This window comes from Pezoporus wallicus, unplaced genomic scaffold, assembly GCF_028554395.1.
Source record: "Pezoporus wallicus isolate ANWC-B61680 ecotype Strahan unplaced genomic scaffold, APGP_CSIRO_Pwel_v1 contig_4816, whole genome shotgun sequence".
NCBI lineage: Eukaryota > Metazoa > Chordata > Aves > Psittaciformes > Psittacidae > Pezoporus > Pezoporus wallicus.
Genome location: NW_026640990.1, coordinates 3402599 through 3423790, shown reverse-complemented (window position 1 = coordinate 3423790; position 21192 = coordinate 3402599). Strand labels below are relative to the sequence as shown.

The 21192-nt window shown below is 37.6% G+C and overlaps 1 protein-coding gene across 2 annotated transcripts in view; it reads right to left on the bottom strand.

Moving 5' to 3' along the window:
• Nucleotides 1-21192, bottom strand: part of BICC1 (BicC family RNA binding protein 1) — a 116750-nt gene that overhangs the window by 13004 nt on the left and 82554 nt on the right. For both annotated transcript variants that reach the window (XM_057421540.1, XM_057421541.1), the window contains 12 exons: nt 16077-16156; nt 14747-14905; nt 13759-13812; nt 12696-12890; nt 11481-11732; nt 8093-8224; nt 6345-6528; nt 4729-4887; nt 4140-4336; nt 3727-3868; nt 2492-2648; nt 929-1094 (listed from right to left, as the gene is read on the bottom strand). In XM_057421540.1, the coding sequence (XP_057277523.1) occupies nt 929-1094; nt 2492-2648; nt 3727-3868; nt 4140-4336; nt 4729-4887; nt 6345-6528; nt 8093-8224; nt 11481-11732; nt 12696-12890; nt 13759-13812; nt 14747-14905; nt 16077-16156 (1877 nt within the window). The remainder of the gene's footprint in view (nt 1-928; nt 1095-2491; nt 2649-3726; nt 3869-4139; nt 4337-4728; nt 4888-6344; nt 6529-8092; nt 8225-11480; nt 11733-12695; nt 12891-13758; nt 13813-14746; nt 14906-16076; nt 16157-21192) is intronic.

The window sequence follows — 21192 nt, the reverse complement described above, 5'->3', positions numbered from 1 at the left end:
ATAAAAACAAAAAATTTGACGTTTAATTAGCCCTGGTTAAAAAACTTACACTTCTTTAAATGACAGACTAACAAGCCTAAACAAATACAACACTACAAAAAAGCAGTACTTGGCCTGAAGCGTAGCCTAAGTTTAATTCACTACTTAAAACAACTAGATGAATAACTAAGGAAAAAGGCTGCAAAACACTAACCCTAATCTTGTTCCACTACTCCATGCAGTCTAGTTAGCCCACACACTGATAAATTTATATTGAAAACTACTCTGAACCTTCTGCTTGCAAACAAAGAGGTCTCTCTAGGGTCCATATGCAGTAACATGGACTTAGTCTATAGTAAGCTGTAGTTAGAGTAGGATCAGTACAAGAAAAAAAAATATATATAGCCATAGAATAGTTAGGGTTGGAAAGGGCCCTAATCATCTAGTTTCAACCCCCCTGCCACAGGCAGGGACACAAATATGTAGTGTAAAGCAAAAACAATGTAGTTACTCCAGTAACCTCCCCTCCCCCCCCCATATATGAACCTGAAGCTATTGGAAAAAAATTGTTGACACTGTTTATGAAAAGTTAAAAAAAAATAATTCTTCTGTAGATCTAATCTGCTGTTCTCAAAGCAATGATACAGTATATTTTTTTTTTTACATACAAATGATGCTTGTGTTGATTGATATAGATATCCAATTTATTCTGTACTTATATTTTTCTTATTCAACACAAGCATAAGGGCTTTTTTGTCTTCTTCAAGACCTATAGTTTACAACTGTCTTTTCAGTTGAAAGTGTTAACAACTTTACTGAGAAATGCTGTTACTGAAATGGTAATGTCACGTCAGTCTACTAGTCAACAGTCACCTTTGCATTCTGTGGTAATTTCACTTTGCATTTATCAAGTTTTGCTCTAGATTTGGCTTTATTCAGAGAAGCTTACCTGCATGTTTACATATGATGGCTGTGGAGCTAGGCGTGCTCTTTCAGAGTTCTGCTGGGCAGCTGCTGCTCGCTCTGCTGCCCGTTCACTCCCAGGAGCCTTTTTATCAGCCATGGGACTTTCAGAAGTGCTTAACTCTGCATCTGAGAGCAGTCTCTCTGCGGTACTGCGGAAGCAAAGTTGGTGTTAACTCCAGCTTGCTTTCTCATAAAGCAGTAAACATTCAATGCCATTTTGAAAATGAAGCTCTATCTTGAGAAGTTTGGCAGCAAAATTCAAGAAATGCCAGTACACAAGCATCTCAGTGTTTCTAGAAATATTTCCAAAGTGTCAACTTTCCCTTTACCTGTTTCTCCACCAGGGAAACAAAGCATGTATTGCTGCTTCCTGTATTACCAAGTATAAGGCATATAGACAGAGATTTGAGCTGTCTGGTATGTGGAATTACCACAAGCAATCCCTACAGTGACTTCATACTGTTTAGCTTTGCTCAGGCCTGCAGTTCAGCAGTTCTACCCAGACTGATAGTAGCAGGATAAAGAGAAACGCATAATGCGGACTAAGAAAGTTAACAGGGGTTCTAAAGGCTTTTAAAGCTTCAATAATTGCAGTACTACATGCCAAAGTACATCTTAATGTAATCTTTTCTTTCAAAATAAGAAAAAAAACCCAGCCACATTTTATGCCTACTCTACAACTACAGTATAAGCTCTTAGTTCAAAGCAAAATGATCATATTTTGATGATGTACAGTAACCCAGAAAAATGCTCTAAGGAAACTTTAAGCACTATAGCCTCAACAAAAAGAGCAAGACATACAAACAACTGACTGACATATAAACAATTGAGTCTGGTTAGCAGGAATCCTTGGATTTCTAAACGATGAGAGCAGAATTAATGAGAGAGATATCACAGTTTCAACAGTGTAAATGAGGTAAGAGAAAATATGCATCTCAAATGAGTGACGATAAACAGTTCCCAAAAGGAATAATAAAAACACTGCTTAAAGTAGATTAGAGAAAAACATTGCGTTGAGCTCAAAACCTGTGTTGCCAAGACATATTATGACTCAAAAGAGCCTTTCCCAATGCTGTCTCATTAAAAAAAATCCAAAACAAACAAGCAAAAATCATTGAGACAAGTTTTTGAGAACATTCTGTTATGTCCTGAATGTCGTTTTTCTAAGAAGAAAACAGCCTCAGGTACACACAAAAGGGAAAAGGCTGTTAGTCAGGAATTGTTCTTAAAGCAATCAATAAGAAAAGTGCAAAAATGTATCCTTTAGAAACAGGTAATGAAAGTGCATCTGAAAAAACATCTCCACTCTTTTGTGGAAGAGGAAAGACTTATTTTTTTTTAAATCAAAGAAAAATATACAAAAAGCATTCAAAATTTCCAGTCATCAGACAAACTGGAGGAAGCATATTAATGCCTAATATGATTAACAATCAAGCCCAATTTAAATCAGTTCTTTATCTTATGTCTGAACCACCCCTTCTACCTACAAAAAGGTGTTGAGTATATTTGCATGACAAAAGGTCTGTTATTTGTATATTTAACTTACTGTAAGTGAGAGTTTTTGGTGCCTTGCAGTAATTCAACTGTTTGTCTCTTAGCACAGGCCTGTTTGGAAGAGCTCATCATCTGCTTCAGATCACTGGTATTTGCTGAATGAGACGGACTTCTTGGCATGCCCACTTCTACAAAAGCATCATTGCAACCTACAAGACCAATAAAGAGAACAGTTAAACAAAAAACTTATTATGTTCTAGTGAACTTGCTGAAGGAATGACAACTAAAGAACAAAACCTACTCTTTCTCCTTATAGAATTATTGTAGTCATTAGGCATAACAACTTGGTCAAGGTTAAGTCATTAGAAATGTAAGTTCAGATGCATAAAAAAAGGTGTTAGTGTTCATAAATATAGCAGACATACTATTTTCCTTTTCTGAAGACTGAGAATTAGAAGTGACTAAGTATTTTGAACAAATTTGATTTTATATCTAGTTTTAATAAACGGCGCCAGGTGCTCAGACAACTTTTGATGGAATAAAAGCTCCCCACTTAACGTTCAAATATCTTTTCAGTATGTTTTTACAAGTATTTGTCACTGTAATTGGGAAATGTGCCTTTTATTCAAATCAGCATTTCAAATGACCACAATCCTTAATAAAAGAGCTTCTCCTTGTTGAACAGTATTTGAAGGTAACAAGGCCCTTGCTCAAGTTTGAAGGGGAACTTGCTTTCCCTCCCTCCAAGAATGACGGAGACAATTTGTTAGTTCCTTTAGCTTCTAAAATGCAACATAACTTAAATGCTGTTATAAAACATGCAAATATATTCCATCTGCCAGTGTCATCCAAGTTTGATCTACACAACTTTTTGCATAACCTTTTCAAAGGCATTCTTTCCTTTTGTTAAAAAAATAGAAATAAATAGTTACAACATTATTTGAATCAGTAGAGACTGTTTAAAGCAATGAAGTTAAGCTGATGTAAAACACATTAAAGTTTTCAAAGATTATCTCTCTCTACTCTTAGGGAATTACAAAAAAAAAAAACAACAACCCAACAAATGAATGCTACAGGTGCAGTTACTCTATTTAAGGTGTTTCTATTAACAGTACAGCTCAGCTACTACAACTTCTGTTTACTCCTTTGACAACAAATCTGGGAGATCCAGTGATATTTTCCTTCAACACTGCTGCAAAACCAATGTACAAGCAATACATTTACGTTTGTTTCATGAACTGTACACAGACTCCACAAACACAGAAAAACAAAATGTCAAAATCTTACCTTCTGCACTATTTGACTTGGAAGCTACTTGTTCTGAGGCACCATGAGTACTTTTTTGTCTTACTGGATCACTGTGGTTTGTGCTTAACATATTCTCTCCCAGCGATGTGGCAGACAGTGCAGCATACTTGATATTTGAGGTCTGAAATGACTGTCAAAATTACGAATGTGATTGTTTTGCTTAAGGAAACATTGAAAGAAAAGCAGGAAAAGAAGAAATTCATTCCCACCAGAGGAGAATGATATGTTTGAATGTTTCATTTATCCATCTTTAAGTCCTATTTTGACATCAGAACTGTTTATTTCTAAACTTAGCAGGTTTACAAATCTACTAATATAGCTGGTTTTCTCTGAGATTTTCATAGTAGAGTACTAGCAAACAAATCTGGTTCTCCAGAGATAATACCACTTACCTTCACATGACCATTTAAAGAAGGTGAGCCTTTTTTACTCTCTGATTGCATGCCATTAACATGGACTTCAACAGGAGTCAAGCCTGGTGGTGGAGATGGAGTATTTTGACTATAATTAGGTACTCCGGACAACAGAATACTCGTTAAGGTTGCTTGGGCAGTGGATGGTATCATTAGGTGTGGAACAGCAGAAAAACCTGTAACAAAATTTGGTCATATTCTGATTAAGTTTCTCATTTAAATTTCTCAGGCATTATAGGACTTTATATAAAATCTCTATCTTTATATAGCCTTGATACAATACTAAACAAGGTTCCATTAGAACTGCTAAAACCATAATGCTTTATCTAACCATTACTTTGTCGGTTAACAGTTTTCTATATTATATAAGATGAAAGCATTGCATGTGACAGCATGTTGTAAGTTTATATTAAGTTATAACTTAAATATAAATATTTATTCATCTGTTTTAAGATAAATTTTGGAATTATTACAGTTCTAAAGAATGAATGATTCCAAACTTTTCAATTGTCATTCTAATGACTTAGTGTTGACCAGTTCCTTTAATTCACATTTAACATCTACCAACCTGTGGTACTTGGGTTAGCAAGAGATGTTGCCCATAACGTGGGACTAGGTGTGCCTGAACTTGGACTTTGCAAGGGACTCACAGAGCTATTAAGGGCATTCAACAGAGAGTTCGGAGCAGTTGAGGTGTTGACTGACAGGGCTGTTGGACCTAGAAGTCCTGCAAAAAATTGTGCAAATCAAATTTAGCTAAAACTTGAAGAGCACATTTCACAAAAGTACCAATTAAAACCAAACAAAACCCCACTAAATTGCACCAGCATGTATTTTACAAACAAATTTTAACATTAAACCTGCTGTTAACTTGGTACACAAAGCACATTAAGAATGCTTATTCTTAAACTAGGAATTACATATTGAAGAAGAACTGGAACATCCAGTCCTTCTACTGGACTCCAAATATTGTCATAACAGAGTCTGCACCAGCTGCTTCTCAGCTTCACCATCTCTTTGTATCCCCTCTATTACTTCTGTCAATTTATCTCAGAAGAAGCATCAGAGAAAAGAAAGCAACTGCACTACAGAACCTTACTTTTATTTCAGACAATCTTTTTCTCAGAAGCGCATATGAATGAAACAGTACTTCCATACTAAGAACTATTAAATTCCTTTTTGCATCTTCAAAAATGACCGTAAATCATCCCTCAAATGCATTGCTTATTCCCAACGCACTTCCTCAAACCTGCTCTTCATGTACGAGCGTTCACAAGGCAGGTCAGCACCCATACTTTGAAGAGGTTGAAAAAACAACTCCACAGTGCAGGCATGACAAAAACATTCACAAAAGCAGCATTAAAAAACACAGTCAAATGGCACAAACACTTGCCCTGTGTGACTCCCAGGAACGCATGTGATATGGAATTACACAGCACTCCTGGATGTCAGATCACAAAGGAGCACAGTGGTTACATGAGAACTCTTGAGTTACATGAGAACCAGTGTCAAGATTTGTGACTAAGTTCCTCTGGGACTGCTTGGTTTCTCTATACATTTCTGTCAATAGGGTTCTTCCGGAGCTTGAAATTGAAAGTCTAATTCCAAGTCTGGACTATACATTTGTTCTGTAAAATTACATTAAGATAGAAAGCTTACACATTTCTGTCCTAAATTTCATACTGGTAAGTAAGGTCTATACTACTGGCATGCGCATCTCCCCATTACAGCAAGATACTGCCAGAACTGAAATGTGTGCTAGCCATCTTAACTTTCATAGTACTGTTAACAGGCTTAAGTACCTACCCAAATTCAGGGCAGTCTAAGACATCACAATATTAATGAAGACATATATTTAATTTGAAAATTATGCTTCCCAAAGTTGTAAAAGCAGTATCCTACTCCAACTGTACCTTCCCTCTCACTTTCAGCTGAACTCTTTACAAGCTTTTATAAGATTTTCCAGAGATGAGTGACACCTGATGACAAAAGTCTTGGAGGAAGTTTTATAGCAACAAGCCCTTGAAAGGCCAGATGCTTTTGGAATTCTCCAATACTTTAACATGATTCCTTAAGTAAAACACACATCTGGTTCTTTTTTCTAGTACAACTGATCTGAGTTTCAAACAAGATAAAAAAAATATATATATACAGAGAGAGAGAAAGAGAGACTATAATGCATACCAAGCCCAGTGAGTCCTAGTCCTGCTGAGGACAAGATATCCAAGCCAGGACAAGACAGACCAACAGGGCATGAGACAGAGGGATTTGATGCTATGGTGACTCCACTACTTTCAAGTCCCAAGAGACATTTCCGTGCCTCATACATATTTAAGGCATTTCGTTCAACACTTTTTACAATCACAGACTGTAGGGAGAGAAAAAACAAACAATAAAATAACAAAAAATTGAAACCAATGAGTAACAACTACATGACATAGATCTGCAACACACAACTCTCCTTCATACTCCCTTCATGGCTATTGGTAATATAGCAGTATGAGACAGCATAAGATAATGTCCATTAGTTGGCTTTGATAGCTGGTTTAAGGATTTTGTGTGCACCTGACTGAGAATGATGAAAGACCTTTCTGTATAACAAAAGTAATTACTGCACCTTGGTGCTATCCAATATACTTAATTGTAAATCACAGTATCACAGTATGCTAGAGATTGGAAGGGACCTCAAAAGATCATCTAGTCCAATCCCCCTGCCGGAGCAGGAACACCTAGATAATGTTACACAGGAATGTGTCCAGGCGGGTTTTGAATGTCTCCAGGGAAGGAGACTCCACAACCTCCCTGGGCAGCCTGTTCCAGTGTTCTGTCACCCTCACTGAGAAGAAGTTTCTTCTCAAGTTTAAGTGGAACCTCTTGTGTTCCAGTTTGTACCCATTACCCCTTGTCCTATCATTGTTTGCCACCGAGTAGAGCCTGGCTCCATCCTCGTGACACTCCCCCTTTATATATTTATAGACACTTATAAGGTCACCCCTCAGTCTCCTCTTCTCCAAACTATAGAGACCCAGCTCCCTCAGTCTTTCCTCATAAGGGAGATGCTCCACTCCCCTAATCATCTTTGTTGCCCTGCGCTGGACTCTCTCCAGCAGCTCCCTGTCCTTCTTGAACTGAGGGGCCCAGAACTGGACACAATACTCCAGATGCCCAAGATCAAGAGAGGTGAATCACCATTTAAAATCTTATCTTCTATCTGAAGCGTATAGCTCAAAGTGGGCAAAAAGTTGTTCATATTAAATTCAGCTACGAAATTCATAGCTATCCGAGGAAAAACGCCTGCAAAATTAAATTGCAAAAGCCATTATGTCCGTCTTGTACATTCTCTACACAATGTTTCTCTGCATCGATTTCATATATCCTTACACACAGAAGCTTACTTATTCACAGAATGGAACAGTCTTAATATTTTGAACCTTTTGTCTGTTACAGCATTACATAAAAGCATTACATGGCTCTTTTCAACATCTTGCATAGAACAGAGTCAGACTTCTCAGTCATATTATTTAGGGGTTTTCGTTTTGTGTTTTTTGGGGCTTTGTTTTTTTTTTTGTGTTTAATTCTGACCGCTAAAGAACAGCGCAGTTACATGGGGAGCTGCAATTTAAGACTAATTTCTTTACAAAGAATTCAAGAGTAGTTCTAATGAGACACAGTTTGTCCCCTCATAATTTCTTTCTTTTATCAGTATGTTCCATATAACAGCTAATATCTGTATTGTCAGATATTTAATGAAAGTCAAATTGCCATTAAGGAGAGCTGTTGTAACATTTAAACTGGCATTTCAAGCAGAAAATATATATCTTTTCCAAGTTTATGATCCATTAAAGTAGGGAGGAGGATCACACGTGTCAAGCTCACCAGCTCTGAAAAGTTGACAGGAAAGCCTAAAAAGAATATATTAGCTTTTCACCAACCTTGCTTGGTTGCTTTGGCTTTGGCTTAATGCTTATGAAGACATCTAACTGCTCCATTAGCTGTGTTATAAACTGTGGTTCTACTTCAATTTCTTCCTTCATATCAAACATGAGCACAAGTGGGAGGCAACCCTGAAAAGGTACAAAAAAAAAAAAAAAAAAAATCATAAAACTTGTAATCTGCCCATTTCCCATGAAAATGCTAGCAGTAAGGTGAAACAGATTATAACACAATACATCATAATACAGCAAGCTCTGAAAAAATATCAAAGATGAAATTCTAAGTAGAGGTATTTCCTTGTATACAGGAATACAGGTGTATATTTCTGCTCTGGCATTCTGAACACACAGTTTGACAGTATAAGGGCAAAATGATTTCTTGAACATTTGACATTCCAATCAGTCTATATGCAGTCTGCATTATCTATTTATACAGACTCAGAGAGTCCACATGGTTCAAATTCAGAAACCACTATTGTCTATTAAATCCGAACAAAACGGTGTCAGGAATTGATAGCAGGACTCTCATATACTCCAATGGCTCACTTTAAACTATGGTTGAGATAAGGAAACACGATTCTGAGAAAATGTCTCTGTAAGTCACCATTGCTCAAGTCTTCCACTTTTCTCTTCCCCAGTCCTAGATCAGCTAGATAAGTATTTTCCAGTGATACAGATGACATCTCTGAAATGCTTGAAATATTGATACTATAAATAATACAAAAGAGTCCCTAAAAAAAGAAACCCAACCAAAGAAAAAACTAAAACTCAATGGTCACAGGATACCTAGAAATTATTAAGTTGCTACTTCTAATAAAACAACAAAAATAGAGGGTACAGTCAGTGAATAATAAATCCTACCTTTTGTGATTTTAGATTCACAATGAAGTAAACAATATTGTATGTATTACAGGAACAAAACGCAGTAAGATACATTCATGAAAGTGGTCTTGTTTAATCAGTTGCCTGCTTTTGCTTCAGAATGAAAAGCAACAAATGGGAGTATTTATTCTTCAGATCACTACTTCACTATTATTTTATATTTAAATAGGACTTCTCAACAGTACCACCTACAGCTATATGGTTACTTCCCAAATTTAAATATAATTTTAAGGAAAATTAGAGCAAGGCACCTCCACAGAATCATAGAATGGTTTGATTTGGAAGGGACCTGAAAGATCACCTGGTTCCAAAACCCGATATGTCTACTAGACAAGGTTGCCCAAAGCCTCCTCCAACAAAGCCTTAGATATAGAACATTTTAAACATGACTCCAAACTCCTATTGCTTAAATAAGTATTAAGTTTAAATCACTATGTTGTCTTTCTTCCTTTTACAACTTGCCCTGATCGCTGCTATAAGTACTGCCTTAATCACAACATTGAATATACTCCTGCAAGCAATATGCTGATGATTAGAAGCAGAGACTTGCAATGATTATCACCAATAAGGGCTATTCACAGTTCATACATCATAGAATTCATAGCTTTCTCAATGAAATTAGTTACTGGTTGATATTAGAAGTTTCCATTTAGACATACTGCTAAGCAATTTTTGAAGACAGCACTAAAACATCACTTGTCCTACTGTACAAGTGCAATACTGCACTGCATTGTATTCTCGGTTACCATTGTAAACTCTGGCTCAGATTTCATCTTTTATGAGAATTACAATCACAACTTAGAAGTTCAGAAAAAACGTTGTTTCTTTCCTTGGTATTGATGTTCAGACTCTTCTAGATAGCTGTTTCTAAGAACTTTGTAGAGATGAAATCACCATTTTTAAAACCCCTCTCTGATTCCATAGAACACTTGTGTTACCTAGCTGTGAAATAGCATCAGGTATTATTCTGATTGCATCAGAGGAGTTGGCAGGAGGCAACAACAATGGTGACCACGGCAAGAAGCGCAGTATATACAGTCCCACCTTGCAGTAAATCACTTCAGAACACAAAAAAAATCTCATTCCCCTGAATAATGCTCAAGAATTAAAAAGTGAAATTAACTTCAAAAGCAGTTGACAATGGCTGCAGCATGTAGGTATTGGCATGGCTGGCATATCTTTATCCGAAGCAGAAAAATACTGCTTTTTTAACTAAGTTGGAAATTTAAAGCAAGTTCTTATCAGATCAGTCAATTCCCTCAGATTTTCAAATTTTTATGATTTAAAAATACATATTCCCTCATTTGCAAAATTTGCTTTTAATACTTGTTTTACAAACAGAGCTGGAAACAACAGCTTCAGGTCATATAATGCCTGTAAGTTGAAACAGACAGTCTCCCGGTCAGTACAGTTTAAGGGTGGTACAGTGGATGAGATAGGGGATACTAAGTTGTCCTGATGTGTCTGGGATTAAATCAAGCTTCAACATCAAAAAAAAAAACAAACCAGCCCTTGTATAATTCTAAGTTTCTAGAGTAAAGGTGTACTTTGATGTTCATATGATTGCTTGTTTGCATTTCCTTCTACTTCATGACCCTCCAGAAAAATGCTATTTAAATCTCACTAAGGAAATGCATAGAATAAGGGCCTCTTACCATTTTCAGACAACTGTACTCTAGAAAATAGTAATAATGAATATAACTATATAAACACTATGCTTTTGTTTTCCACCCTTAAGCATGGCACAGTGCAATGTAAAAGATACGGACTTCTGGATTTTAATGGTATTGTGGTTTATCCTGATACCAGCTTTGAATTAGATTTGAGTCCAATCCTCTCATGTGTTATTTGTAAATATCCATGTATATAAAAATCCATGTACAAACATTAGTACTACAACAATGCCTAAAGGCTCCTGTGAAGCCTAATGACCAATAGAAGAAAAATCTGTACTAATAACATTTATCACCAGAGCTATTTTTTATAACAGGTCTTGTAATATGGAGACTATGGTACTAGTAAGAATTTAAGACTACAGGATGAGTACTTATTTACTATGGTTCCCCAGTTTCCTTGAAAACTCACCTACATAGGAACTAAGAAATTCCTGCTACTTCCTCCCAAAAGAAACCTACTTATCTGACAAACATGGAAAGGCAGGTTGGCAAAACAAACAGCCCACTACCCAACAACAAAACCCTCCAAAAATCTGCCTTTCACCCAGAAGCATATTGTTAGTGTAGATGTGAATTACTTATGTTGTATTTATTTTACAAGGTCATTTTCAAATCGTGACACCAGGTATTAGAAATACTTTAGCTAACTGCAAACATTCACAAGTCACTGACAAAAATAGAGCACTCTGCTGAATCAGCTTTTTGCAATTTGAGTAGTGATACTTCCTCTCTAAGCATCTAACTTATATTTGACCCATAAATAAGTGCAGAATGAGCATATTTGCTTTAATCTGGCATTTTTTCAAGGAAGTTTCACTGAAAGCATTTACCATGAGATATTGCCTAGCAAGACAGACAGACTCAATTGTGCCCTGGAGGTAGACAGTGGATTTCTTCTGTGGGTTACTAGGGTCAGGGAAGTGGATCTGAGCACCAGTCCTCTGCATGATATGTTTGATGTTACTGCCATTTCGACCCATCATAAAGAGATGATGCTGTGCTGCAATGTCTAGTTGTGTGCTCACAGGGATTGCAGAGGCCAGGCTCCCAGCTAGGTGTTCTAAAAGCATGGCTGTTCCTTCCTGTGGGGGAAATGCAAGAAAGTGGTAAAACAACACTCACAGGCATAACAAACCACCATTACAGAATGTTTCCACATTTCTCCTACATTCCACATTCAAGAAAAATAAAACTGTTTTGTTTAAAAACCTATTTGATTTGTTAAAGGTAACAGATGGACTAAACTCTACCTGCTATTCCTATTTCGTGACCAAACGCAGCATTTAATTATCATTGTAAGCAATAAGGCAATGTCAAACGGTTTGATCCTAATAGACCTTCTGTGCCCACATACAGCAATAAGAAAGGCGACTGAGATTTGGGTAGATATACTTGCAAAATGTGTCTTTTAATTTTAGCCCAAGATGTTCTTACTGGCTTGAGATACACCCATCCAAGACTGTATCAATCTGTCACACTTCCAGTTCTTAAGAAAATTTATTTTATCAAGGTAAATAGGCTCATGGAAGTTCCTTTCCTCAACTGTTAAATTTGTATCTCCCAATCCTAGTTTCACAAGACAAGTTTTATTGAATGTTAGGGCAATTTTCAAGGTTATATACTTCAGTGCACATTGCGAAGATCAAAGCATGAGGAATTAATGGTCTGGGTGGGCTTGTCTTGTGGTAGTTTATTCTTGTTGTTGTTTTTGTTTGGTTGTTTTTTTTTTATTAAAATATGGGTAAGACCCATCTTTTGGGTCAATTTTGCACAACCTGAACAGGTGTACAAGAGATGAAAAACAGACTGAAAGCTTAGCACAAATAATGATAAATCCTAAACGTAAAACTATTTTCTATGCATTTTTAGACATCACCTACACCAGTTATTTAAAAACCCCCCAAACCCCAAACCCTCAGGCTTCCAAAGTGACCATACAATAACATGTACTGATGAGGCAGGATGTAACACCAATATAGTTCCTAAGTATCTAAACTATGGATCTATTTATGACATGCAGAAACCTACTTAAGAAGACATATTACCTTCACAGCACTAGTGTTGTTCTGTGACCCTCTGACAATGACTGTAGCACCATACATTCGAGAGCGTTGTTTAAAGGAAACTGAAATATTATATGTCTGGCATATATGCTGAATTGTGGGAGAATTAGGATCTGGGATTGGTTGGAGAATTCCAGCAATAGGCAATTCAAACATGAGTACCAATGGAAGCAGCTCCTACAACAATGATGAGCAAATATTGAAAATCAAGTCATACTCACTAAAACTACAACAATTTTATTACTGAATTATAATGTATCAGTAAATGATGATTACTCCGACATAAGAGATCCTCTGTTCAGGGTTCATTAATAAAAATATTAATTATTCATGTCTTGAGTTGGAAAAAGTCACCAATTCTTACAGGGAAGAGAGTTTTTTGGCTTGTACAGGCTTTTCTCCTGCACAGGTTGGTTTCCTGTGTTCCCCTTCACCCATCCTGAAGTCAACTACAAAGCTACATAAACATCAAATCAGCTTTAATATCTGTCAAGACCAAGGTTTTGCAAGTGACATACCCGACTACAACAACTGCAAGTTTTAATAATTAGATTTATAATTATCCATAGCAGAATACACATACATGTCAAAACTAGAAGGTAAAGATTAAAAAGTGCTACAAGTAGAGAATGGAACTAAATTCCACCAAATTATTTACACAAATTATACATAAAATTGGTTAAATTCAAAAGGCAGTAATTGCCTTTTTCAAGTCATAAATCCACACAGAATGCCTGACTGTCTACAGGCCATCTGTGGAGGCTAAATTAAAACGTAATTCAAAACACTGTGTGGGATTCTTTATTACATCTTGTTTATACTGTAGACTTTGTGTTCAAGGTCCACCTTGAGCTAGTTAAGTTTGGCCAGTATGCAAATCACTGCTTTTACAATGCTCTTTACATTTTACTCATATGGATACTCACATGTTATCCTACTACTGCTGTCATAAGCCAGAGCCAGAAAACCCTAGGTTTTTCAAAACTATATTTTTTTCCCCTTTCAGGTGTTTTCAAGGGAACACTATACTGAAATAGACTATTACCCGAATTCTAACTCTTGCGGACTCCACTCCAGCTGGCTGTCCTGCAATAGACACCTGGAAGAGCAAGAATATAGAAAATAGAGCATCACATTTTCAAATGAGGCATTGGAAATGTTATTCAGGTATCTGTGTTCTCTTAAAAAATAAAAATAAGATTAAAAAAAAACCCCAACACTTCTTTTACACCCACTGGCATCTTAAGCGTTCTCTAAACAGTAGCTGAAAACCAAAATCAGTTTAAAAAGTAATCAAGTAATATTATAGCATATTAGGTTACATAGGCTTAAATAACAAAAAAAAAAGATACAGCAAACTAAGCAGTAGTTTGGATCAAATGAAGAATTACTACTGTGTATACATGTGCTCAGTGCTAATGTTCAACAACAGCAGGTTTTCTTGAATGTTTTGAAATTGCTGCATTTTGCTCAGCACCCACTCAGATGCACAAAAGGAAATTCTAAATACAGTGAAAGACTTGAACATTCTAGTAGTATCAGCATTAGAAAAAAAAAACAGTAAAAACCTGGTGCAATGGCTTATTCCAAGAAAGCTGAAGTCTTATAATAGGGCATCCAATTTTATTGACTATCCACCAAGATTAGTTTTTCAACTAAGTTACATTATAAACCAAAAGCACCAACTTAATCAATATTCTAAATATGTCAGGTGTTGAACAGGCAAAACATTTACAAACCAGTGATCTTCATACCACTTCTCTACCATTTGCACTAAGTTGTTGACTTCCATATGCTCAAAATAATGTTAATTTAAAAAAATTTAAATGATTTGTGAGCCTTCACAAATTGTTTCCATCTGTTTTTAGAGATTTGCTCACTTTGGAAGTCCCGTGCTTTCCACAGAGTGTAAATACCAAAAATCTATTTCCCAGCCAAAAAGCCCAAATTGACGAAAGTAGTAGTATGTAGAGATTTTTTTTTATACTTTCAGGAATACAGTATAAATGAGTTAAATAGTAAACAGTACTTACTTGGTTGCTTTTCTCTGCTTGATTATTCCTATTTGAGTCTGGAAAATGGATATGGCATCCTGTTTCCTCCATCACCTTTTTAATATTATTGCCACCTTTACCTATCACATGAGAATGTTCTGTATGCGAAACATCCATCTTCAAGGTTACCCGATTGCTCTGGAAATCAAGTACCCATGATTAGATTTGTTCACAGCAGAACCCGAGTATTTTAGAGTAATGTAACTTCAAGGATGACATCCAAAATTGTATTTCCAAAGTATTTTTTGCTATGGCTTAGTTTCTACTCAAGTAAGATGTTTTTAATATAGATCTTAGATGCTAAACCATTCACATTTTCTTTCCAGTGAGAAAATAACAAAAATACATACCCCAAAATATATCTTCAAAAAAATGTCTAAGGCTTTTAAAACATATACTCGCTTTTATCAACTGGGGTTTACATGTCCTTTGGCAATCCATTCTAACTTTTTTTAATTCTATGTTCTTTCAATTGCAGTCACTCACTTGTGTCTGATCTATCACAGCATCATATGAGGCAGTCTGGCAAATCAAAGCCATGGGACCTAAAATAACAGGGTTTTCTTCTCCGTTAACAAACATACCAGATTTTACTGGTACATCAGTTTTTAAAACACACAAACACTGCCAACAGCTGTTATTAGAAACTGTACTGTTAACAGTCCATGATAATGTTGTTAATAGCTGTTAAGAAAAAATGGTGCTTATCACTGGAGAGTTCCTTTTGGCAATCTGTTCAGAGAAACAGAAAGTTGGCATACAACTATGCAGAAGCCATACACACTGCCACAAAAGTCTTGCTATTCGATGAAAAGAAAATCTGGTTAATATATGAAACCCCTGAACAAAATCTAGATGATTCTGGTCCTAATGTTTCAGAGAATAAAAATGCAGTAACAGTTAGAAACAGAACTGCATAAATGCTCCTGAAATTGAACTTCAAACAGAAACAAAATTATAGTTTTGCTGAAATTGCTGCATTATCTACTGTTTGCAGTGAAACTGTATTTCAGATTTTGAAGTAAAAAAACGCAATCCAGTGATGATACTGTGCATGCTTTTAGTCATATGGCTGGAAATATTATTTCTATATAGTTCTGTTCTGGAAAAAATGCATTAAGCAAGTATTCTGTTGTAGCATGTTTAAATATATGTGTATACATCAAATGTCAACATCCAGGAAAAATATATTGGAGTCTTGGTTTCAGAACATCCATAAGTAACTTCTGTTTAAATGAGCCCATTAAAGAGAACAATGTCATCACAAAACAGGGGGATAAGGTGTCATTCTAAAGAAGTTCTTTCTTACTTTTGTGTCCAAGACAGACATGATTTTCTCTTTAGCTTCTTTAACATTTTCCTTTTTTCCAGAGACTTTAATATGAGGATCTATAAAAGACAGACAGACACATAAGGAAAATAAAGAAAAATATCTAAAAATCTTTCTAATTGCCTAAATAACTTTGAATGCATTATTTATAGCTCAGTGATAAACTGTACCACCAATCTTTTGTATTCAGCACCAAATGTATTGTTCCATCCCTTCAGCCCCACGATTAGGATTCCCAGATGAGTTTATCAAACATGATAACCAACTTAAAATAAAATCAAATGCTAAATATACATCACAGTACTAAAAATGTTCTCTGCAATGAAATTATGTACCTAAACCATCATGTCTTCCAAACAAATATTAACAGAGGACAACTGAAAGCTTTTTCATGGCCTCACTCAAGATTAACAAAAACAATGTCTATGAAAAAAATGCAAACTCAAATCAACCCTCATCATCATATCATTATATTTAGCCTCTGGAAATTTGCAGCTTTAACCTCTCAACAAAGGTGGCTCCACCAGAAGTTTTCTGATTGAAGTTTACTAAATCAAATTTAAATGACACTTTAATAATTTGAATCGTCAAGTTCATAAAAATTAAGATTTGCTACTAAGCTATATACCAGGAGGAACACCAGCTGATAGCAGTTTTTGCACAGCCAGATCCAAAATATTAATTCTACAACATATTTGTTTACATTGTAATTTTCAGACCACTGTCATTAAACAGTAGGTGGTAGTGTGCTGAGCTATCAGGTACAGTTCTGCATCCTGGCATAAACACCTGGTTGGATAGTACAGAACTGACTCTGGAACTAGATCAAGTATCAATTACTCTAAAAAGTGTGAAAATTACACATGAGATAGTTTAGCAGCACCATCTGGTGTCCAGAAGCATAAAGTGCCACAATGCAAAATTACTGTCAAAACATTACATACAGCTTCAATTAAAGCAAACAAAAAAAATATTTAAGTATTAGAATCAAGGGTATAATTTTGCAGGTAATGCCAATTTCTTTCCCCAGTTCTTGAGTCCTCTGCCCTTTTTCAGTGTAACAGTGCTTTTTCGCCTGTGATGGGATGAACTGTTCTCAACCCCATAAAAATCTAAAACCTATTCCTGCTAATGAACTCATTTAATTCATTATGCTAGGCAGATACACACATGTCAGGGTATGTGAAAATAAATATACTCTCAATAGCTGTAACACAATGTGTCTGCCTTTCCCATCATCTCAATGATTGAAAAATCACTTTACTAAAGAAATGTCAAAAAATACAGCTTTAGATTGTAAACCTGGTATTCAATTGAAAATTGAAACTGTTTAAGCCATGTCTGGATACTCTTTTTGTTCCAAGAAGAAAAAAAATCTCTAGTCTTTACCACTGGGAAGTTCTGAGCACATTAGGCTGAAGATACAGAAACACTGAAGGAACACAGGATTCTCTGCTAAGTTTCATAAAAGTCAAGAAAAATGCAGCATTTTGAGTTCTGAGAAACATATTTAATTTTACAAAACTGAACAACTGTAGTTGCAAAAACATGGTATGCACACTGCATCTACAGAAGCTCCAAAAATCTGCTGCTTCAGCCTTTACACAATGTAGCAAAGTAAAAAAAGCCTAAAATTAACAACAACAACCCAATCCCCAAACAAAATAGCCTTAAGAGCAATTATTTTCTAAGTTGACAGTGAGCCATGTGGTTCTAATATGTTTAAGCTGTGAATGATATTTGAAGTGGATGTCACAGGCAGAAATTCCCAGGAGCAGATTCTAGCACACTATGTATGCCTAAAGCACTTTTTAGAAGCAACCAGGAAAAAAACAAAATCCAACCACCACCACCTTGGGGCTGATTTTTCACATATTTGTGAACATTACATTTTAATACACATTTGGTTACAAGTATGAAAAATATCTGAAATCAAGCCTGTCATCTTCTTAGTAACAAAGATGATGATTACCATTCCATAATACTATTTGTTTAGCCATGGCTGAAAAGACATTTTAGAATACTTATTTTACCTATTTCTCATCTCAGCAGAATTCCTTTCTTGCCGATACTGACAGCTTCAGCAAAAAACCCTCTGTCTTTCTACATTTACCTTTCTGTGTTCTTTTTGCACAAAAAAAAGCTCAAAACAAAAGTAAAGCAGCAGCCACTAAGTAAAAAAAGAATCCACTGATGCAAGTTACAATTCTGAAATATACTACAAAATCTTTGAAAAAATAATTTCTCAATGACACAGTGGTTGATACTGGATATGAGCCAACTCATTTTTAAGTTAAGCACTCTTCTTTTGAGACTTGCTCGCTCTTCAAGGAAGCAAAATTTTGATATGACATCTGCTCAGACTTCTTTAGCACCTATAATAAATGCTTGGAGCAATGTAGAGATATCCCAGCTGCTCCAGCCAATGAGTCGGCTTCAGTTGGAGCTCGGCTCAGATGCCTCTATATAAATGCCGTAGCATGGGGAACAAACAAGAGGAATTAGAGATGTGTGCACGTCTACAGGGGTATGATATAATAGGCATCACAGAAACATGGTGGGATGGCTCCTATGACTGGAGTGTTGGAATGGAAGGTTACAGGCTCTTCAGTCCAATGAGAGTTTGTGGGTCAGGATTAAAGGGAATATAGCTATGGGAGACATTACTGTGGGGATCTGTTACAGACTGCCAGATCAAGGAGAACCTGCGGATGAAGCACTCCATAGACAGAGAGGAAAAGCCTCAGGTTCACAGGCCCTTGTTCTCATGGGGGACTTCAACCACCCTGACATCTGTTGGAGGGATGGTACAGCCCAGCACAAGCAATCCAGGAGGTTCCTCCATTGTGTGGAAGACAACTTCCTTCTGCAAGTAATAGAGGAGCCGACAAGGAGAGGTGCCATGCTTGACCTCGTGCTCACCAACAGGGAAGGGCTCGTTGGAAATGTGACATTCCAGGGCAGCCTTGGATGCAGCGATCACGAGATGCTCGAATTTGAGATCCTCAGGACAGTGAGAAGAGCATGCAGTAAGCTCACTGCCCTGGACTTCAAAAGAGCAGACTTTGGCCTCTTCAGGAACCTGATTAGTAAGGTTCCATGGGATATAGCCCTAGAGGGCAGGGGGGCCCAAGACTCTTGGTTGATATTCAAGGATCACCTGCTACAAGATCAGGAGAGTTGCTTCCTAACTAGAAGGAAGTGCAGCAGGAGGGCCAGGAGACCTCCTTGGATGGATAAGGAGCTGCTGAGGAAAATTCAAATGAAAAAAGAGGCTTATAAAAGGTGGAAGCAAGGACAAGCAGCCTGGGAAGAGTACAGGGATGTTGTCTGGGAAGCTCGGGACCAGGTTAGGAAAGCTAAGGCCCAGTTAGAATTAAACTTGGCTAGGGATGTTAAAGATAACAGGAAGGGATTCTATAGGTATATAGCAAATAAAAAACAGACTAGGGACAATGTAGGCCCCCCTCAGAAAGCTCTTAGGAGAACTGGCTACTCTGGATTTGGAGAAGGCTGAGGTTCTGAATGACTTCTTTGCCTCGGTCTTCACTGGCAAATGCTCTGACCAAACCACCAAAGTCTTGGAAGGCAGATACAGGGACTGTGAGAATGAAGACCTTATACCCACTGTAGGAGAGGATCTGGTTCGAGACCATCTTAAAAATCTGAATGTGCACAAGTCCATGGGTCCTGATGGCAGTCAGGTGAACTTCACAACAACTGGAAACAGGGGAATATAACCCTCATTTTCAAGAAGGGGAAAATGGATGACCAGGGAATTACAGACCAGTCAGTCTCACCTCTGTGCCTGGCAAAATCTTGGAGCCGGTTCTCCTGGAAGGCATGCTAAGGCACATGAAAATCAACAAGGTGCTTGGTGACAGCCAGCATGGCTTCACTAAGGGGAAATCCTGCCTGACCAATTTGGTGGCCTTCTATGATTGGGGTACAGAACTGATGGACAGGGGTAGAGCAGTTGATGTCATCTATCTGGACTTGTGCAAAGCGTTCGACACTGTCCCACACAACATCCTTGTCTCTAAATTGGAGAGACATCAATTTCATGGATGAACCACACTTGGCGGATAAAGAACTGGCTGGATGGCTGCACACAAACAGTTGTGGTCAATGGCTCAATGTCCAGCTGGAGACCAGTAATGAGTGGTGTCCCTCAGGGATCGGTGTTGGGACCGGTCTTGGGACCGGTCTTGTTTAACATCTTTGTTGGTGACATGGACAGTGGGATTGAGTGCGCCCTCAGCAAGTTTGCCAATGACACCAAGCTGTGTGGTTCGGTTGATAGGCTGGAGGGAAGGAATGCCATCCAGAGGGACCTTGACACACTTGTGAGGTGGGCTGATGCCAACCTCATGAAGTTTAACCATGCCAAGTGCAAGGTCCTACACCTGGGTCGGAGCAATCCCAGGCACAGCTACAGGTTGGGCAGAGAAGAGATTCAGAGCTGCCCTGCAGAGAAGGACTTGGGGGTGGTGGCCGATGAGAAAATGAACATGAGCCAGCTTCAGTGTGCGCTCGCAGCCCAGAAAGCCAACCGTATCCTGGGCTGCATCAAAAGGAGTGTGACCAGCAGGTTGACGGAGGTGATCCTGCCCCTCTACTCTGCTCTCATGAGACCTCACCTGGAGTATTGTGTGCAGTTCTGGGGTCCTCAACATAAAAAGGACATGGAACTGTTGGAAGAAGTCCAGAGAAGGGCCACAAGGATGATCAGGGGACTGGAGCACCTCCTGTATGAATACGGGCTGAGGAAGTTGGGGCTGTTCAGCCTGGAGAAGAGAAGGCTGCGTGGAGACCTCGTAGCAGCCTTCCAGTATCTGAAGGAGCCTATAGGGATGTTGGGGAGGGACTCTTCATTAGGGACTGTAGTGACAGGACAAGGGGTAATGGGTTAAAACAAACAGGGGAAGTTTAGATTGGATATAAGCAGGAAATTCTTTCCTGTTAGGGTGGTGAGGCACTGGAATGGGTTGCCCAGGGAGGTTGTGAATGCTCCATCCCTGGCAGTGTTCAAGACCAGGTTGGATGAGGCCTTGGGCGACATGGTTTAGTAGGAGGTGTCCCTGCCTATGGGAGG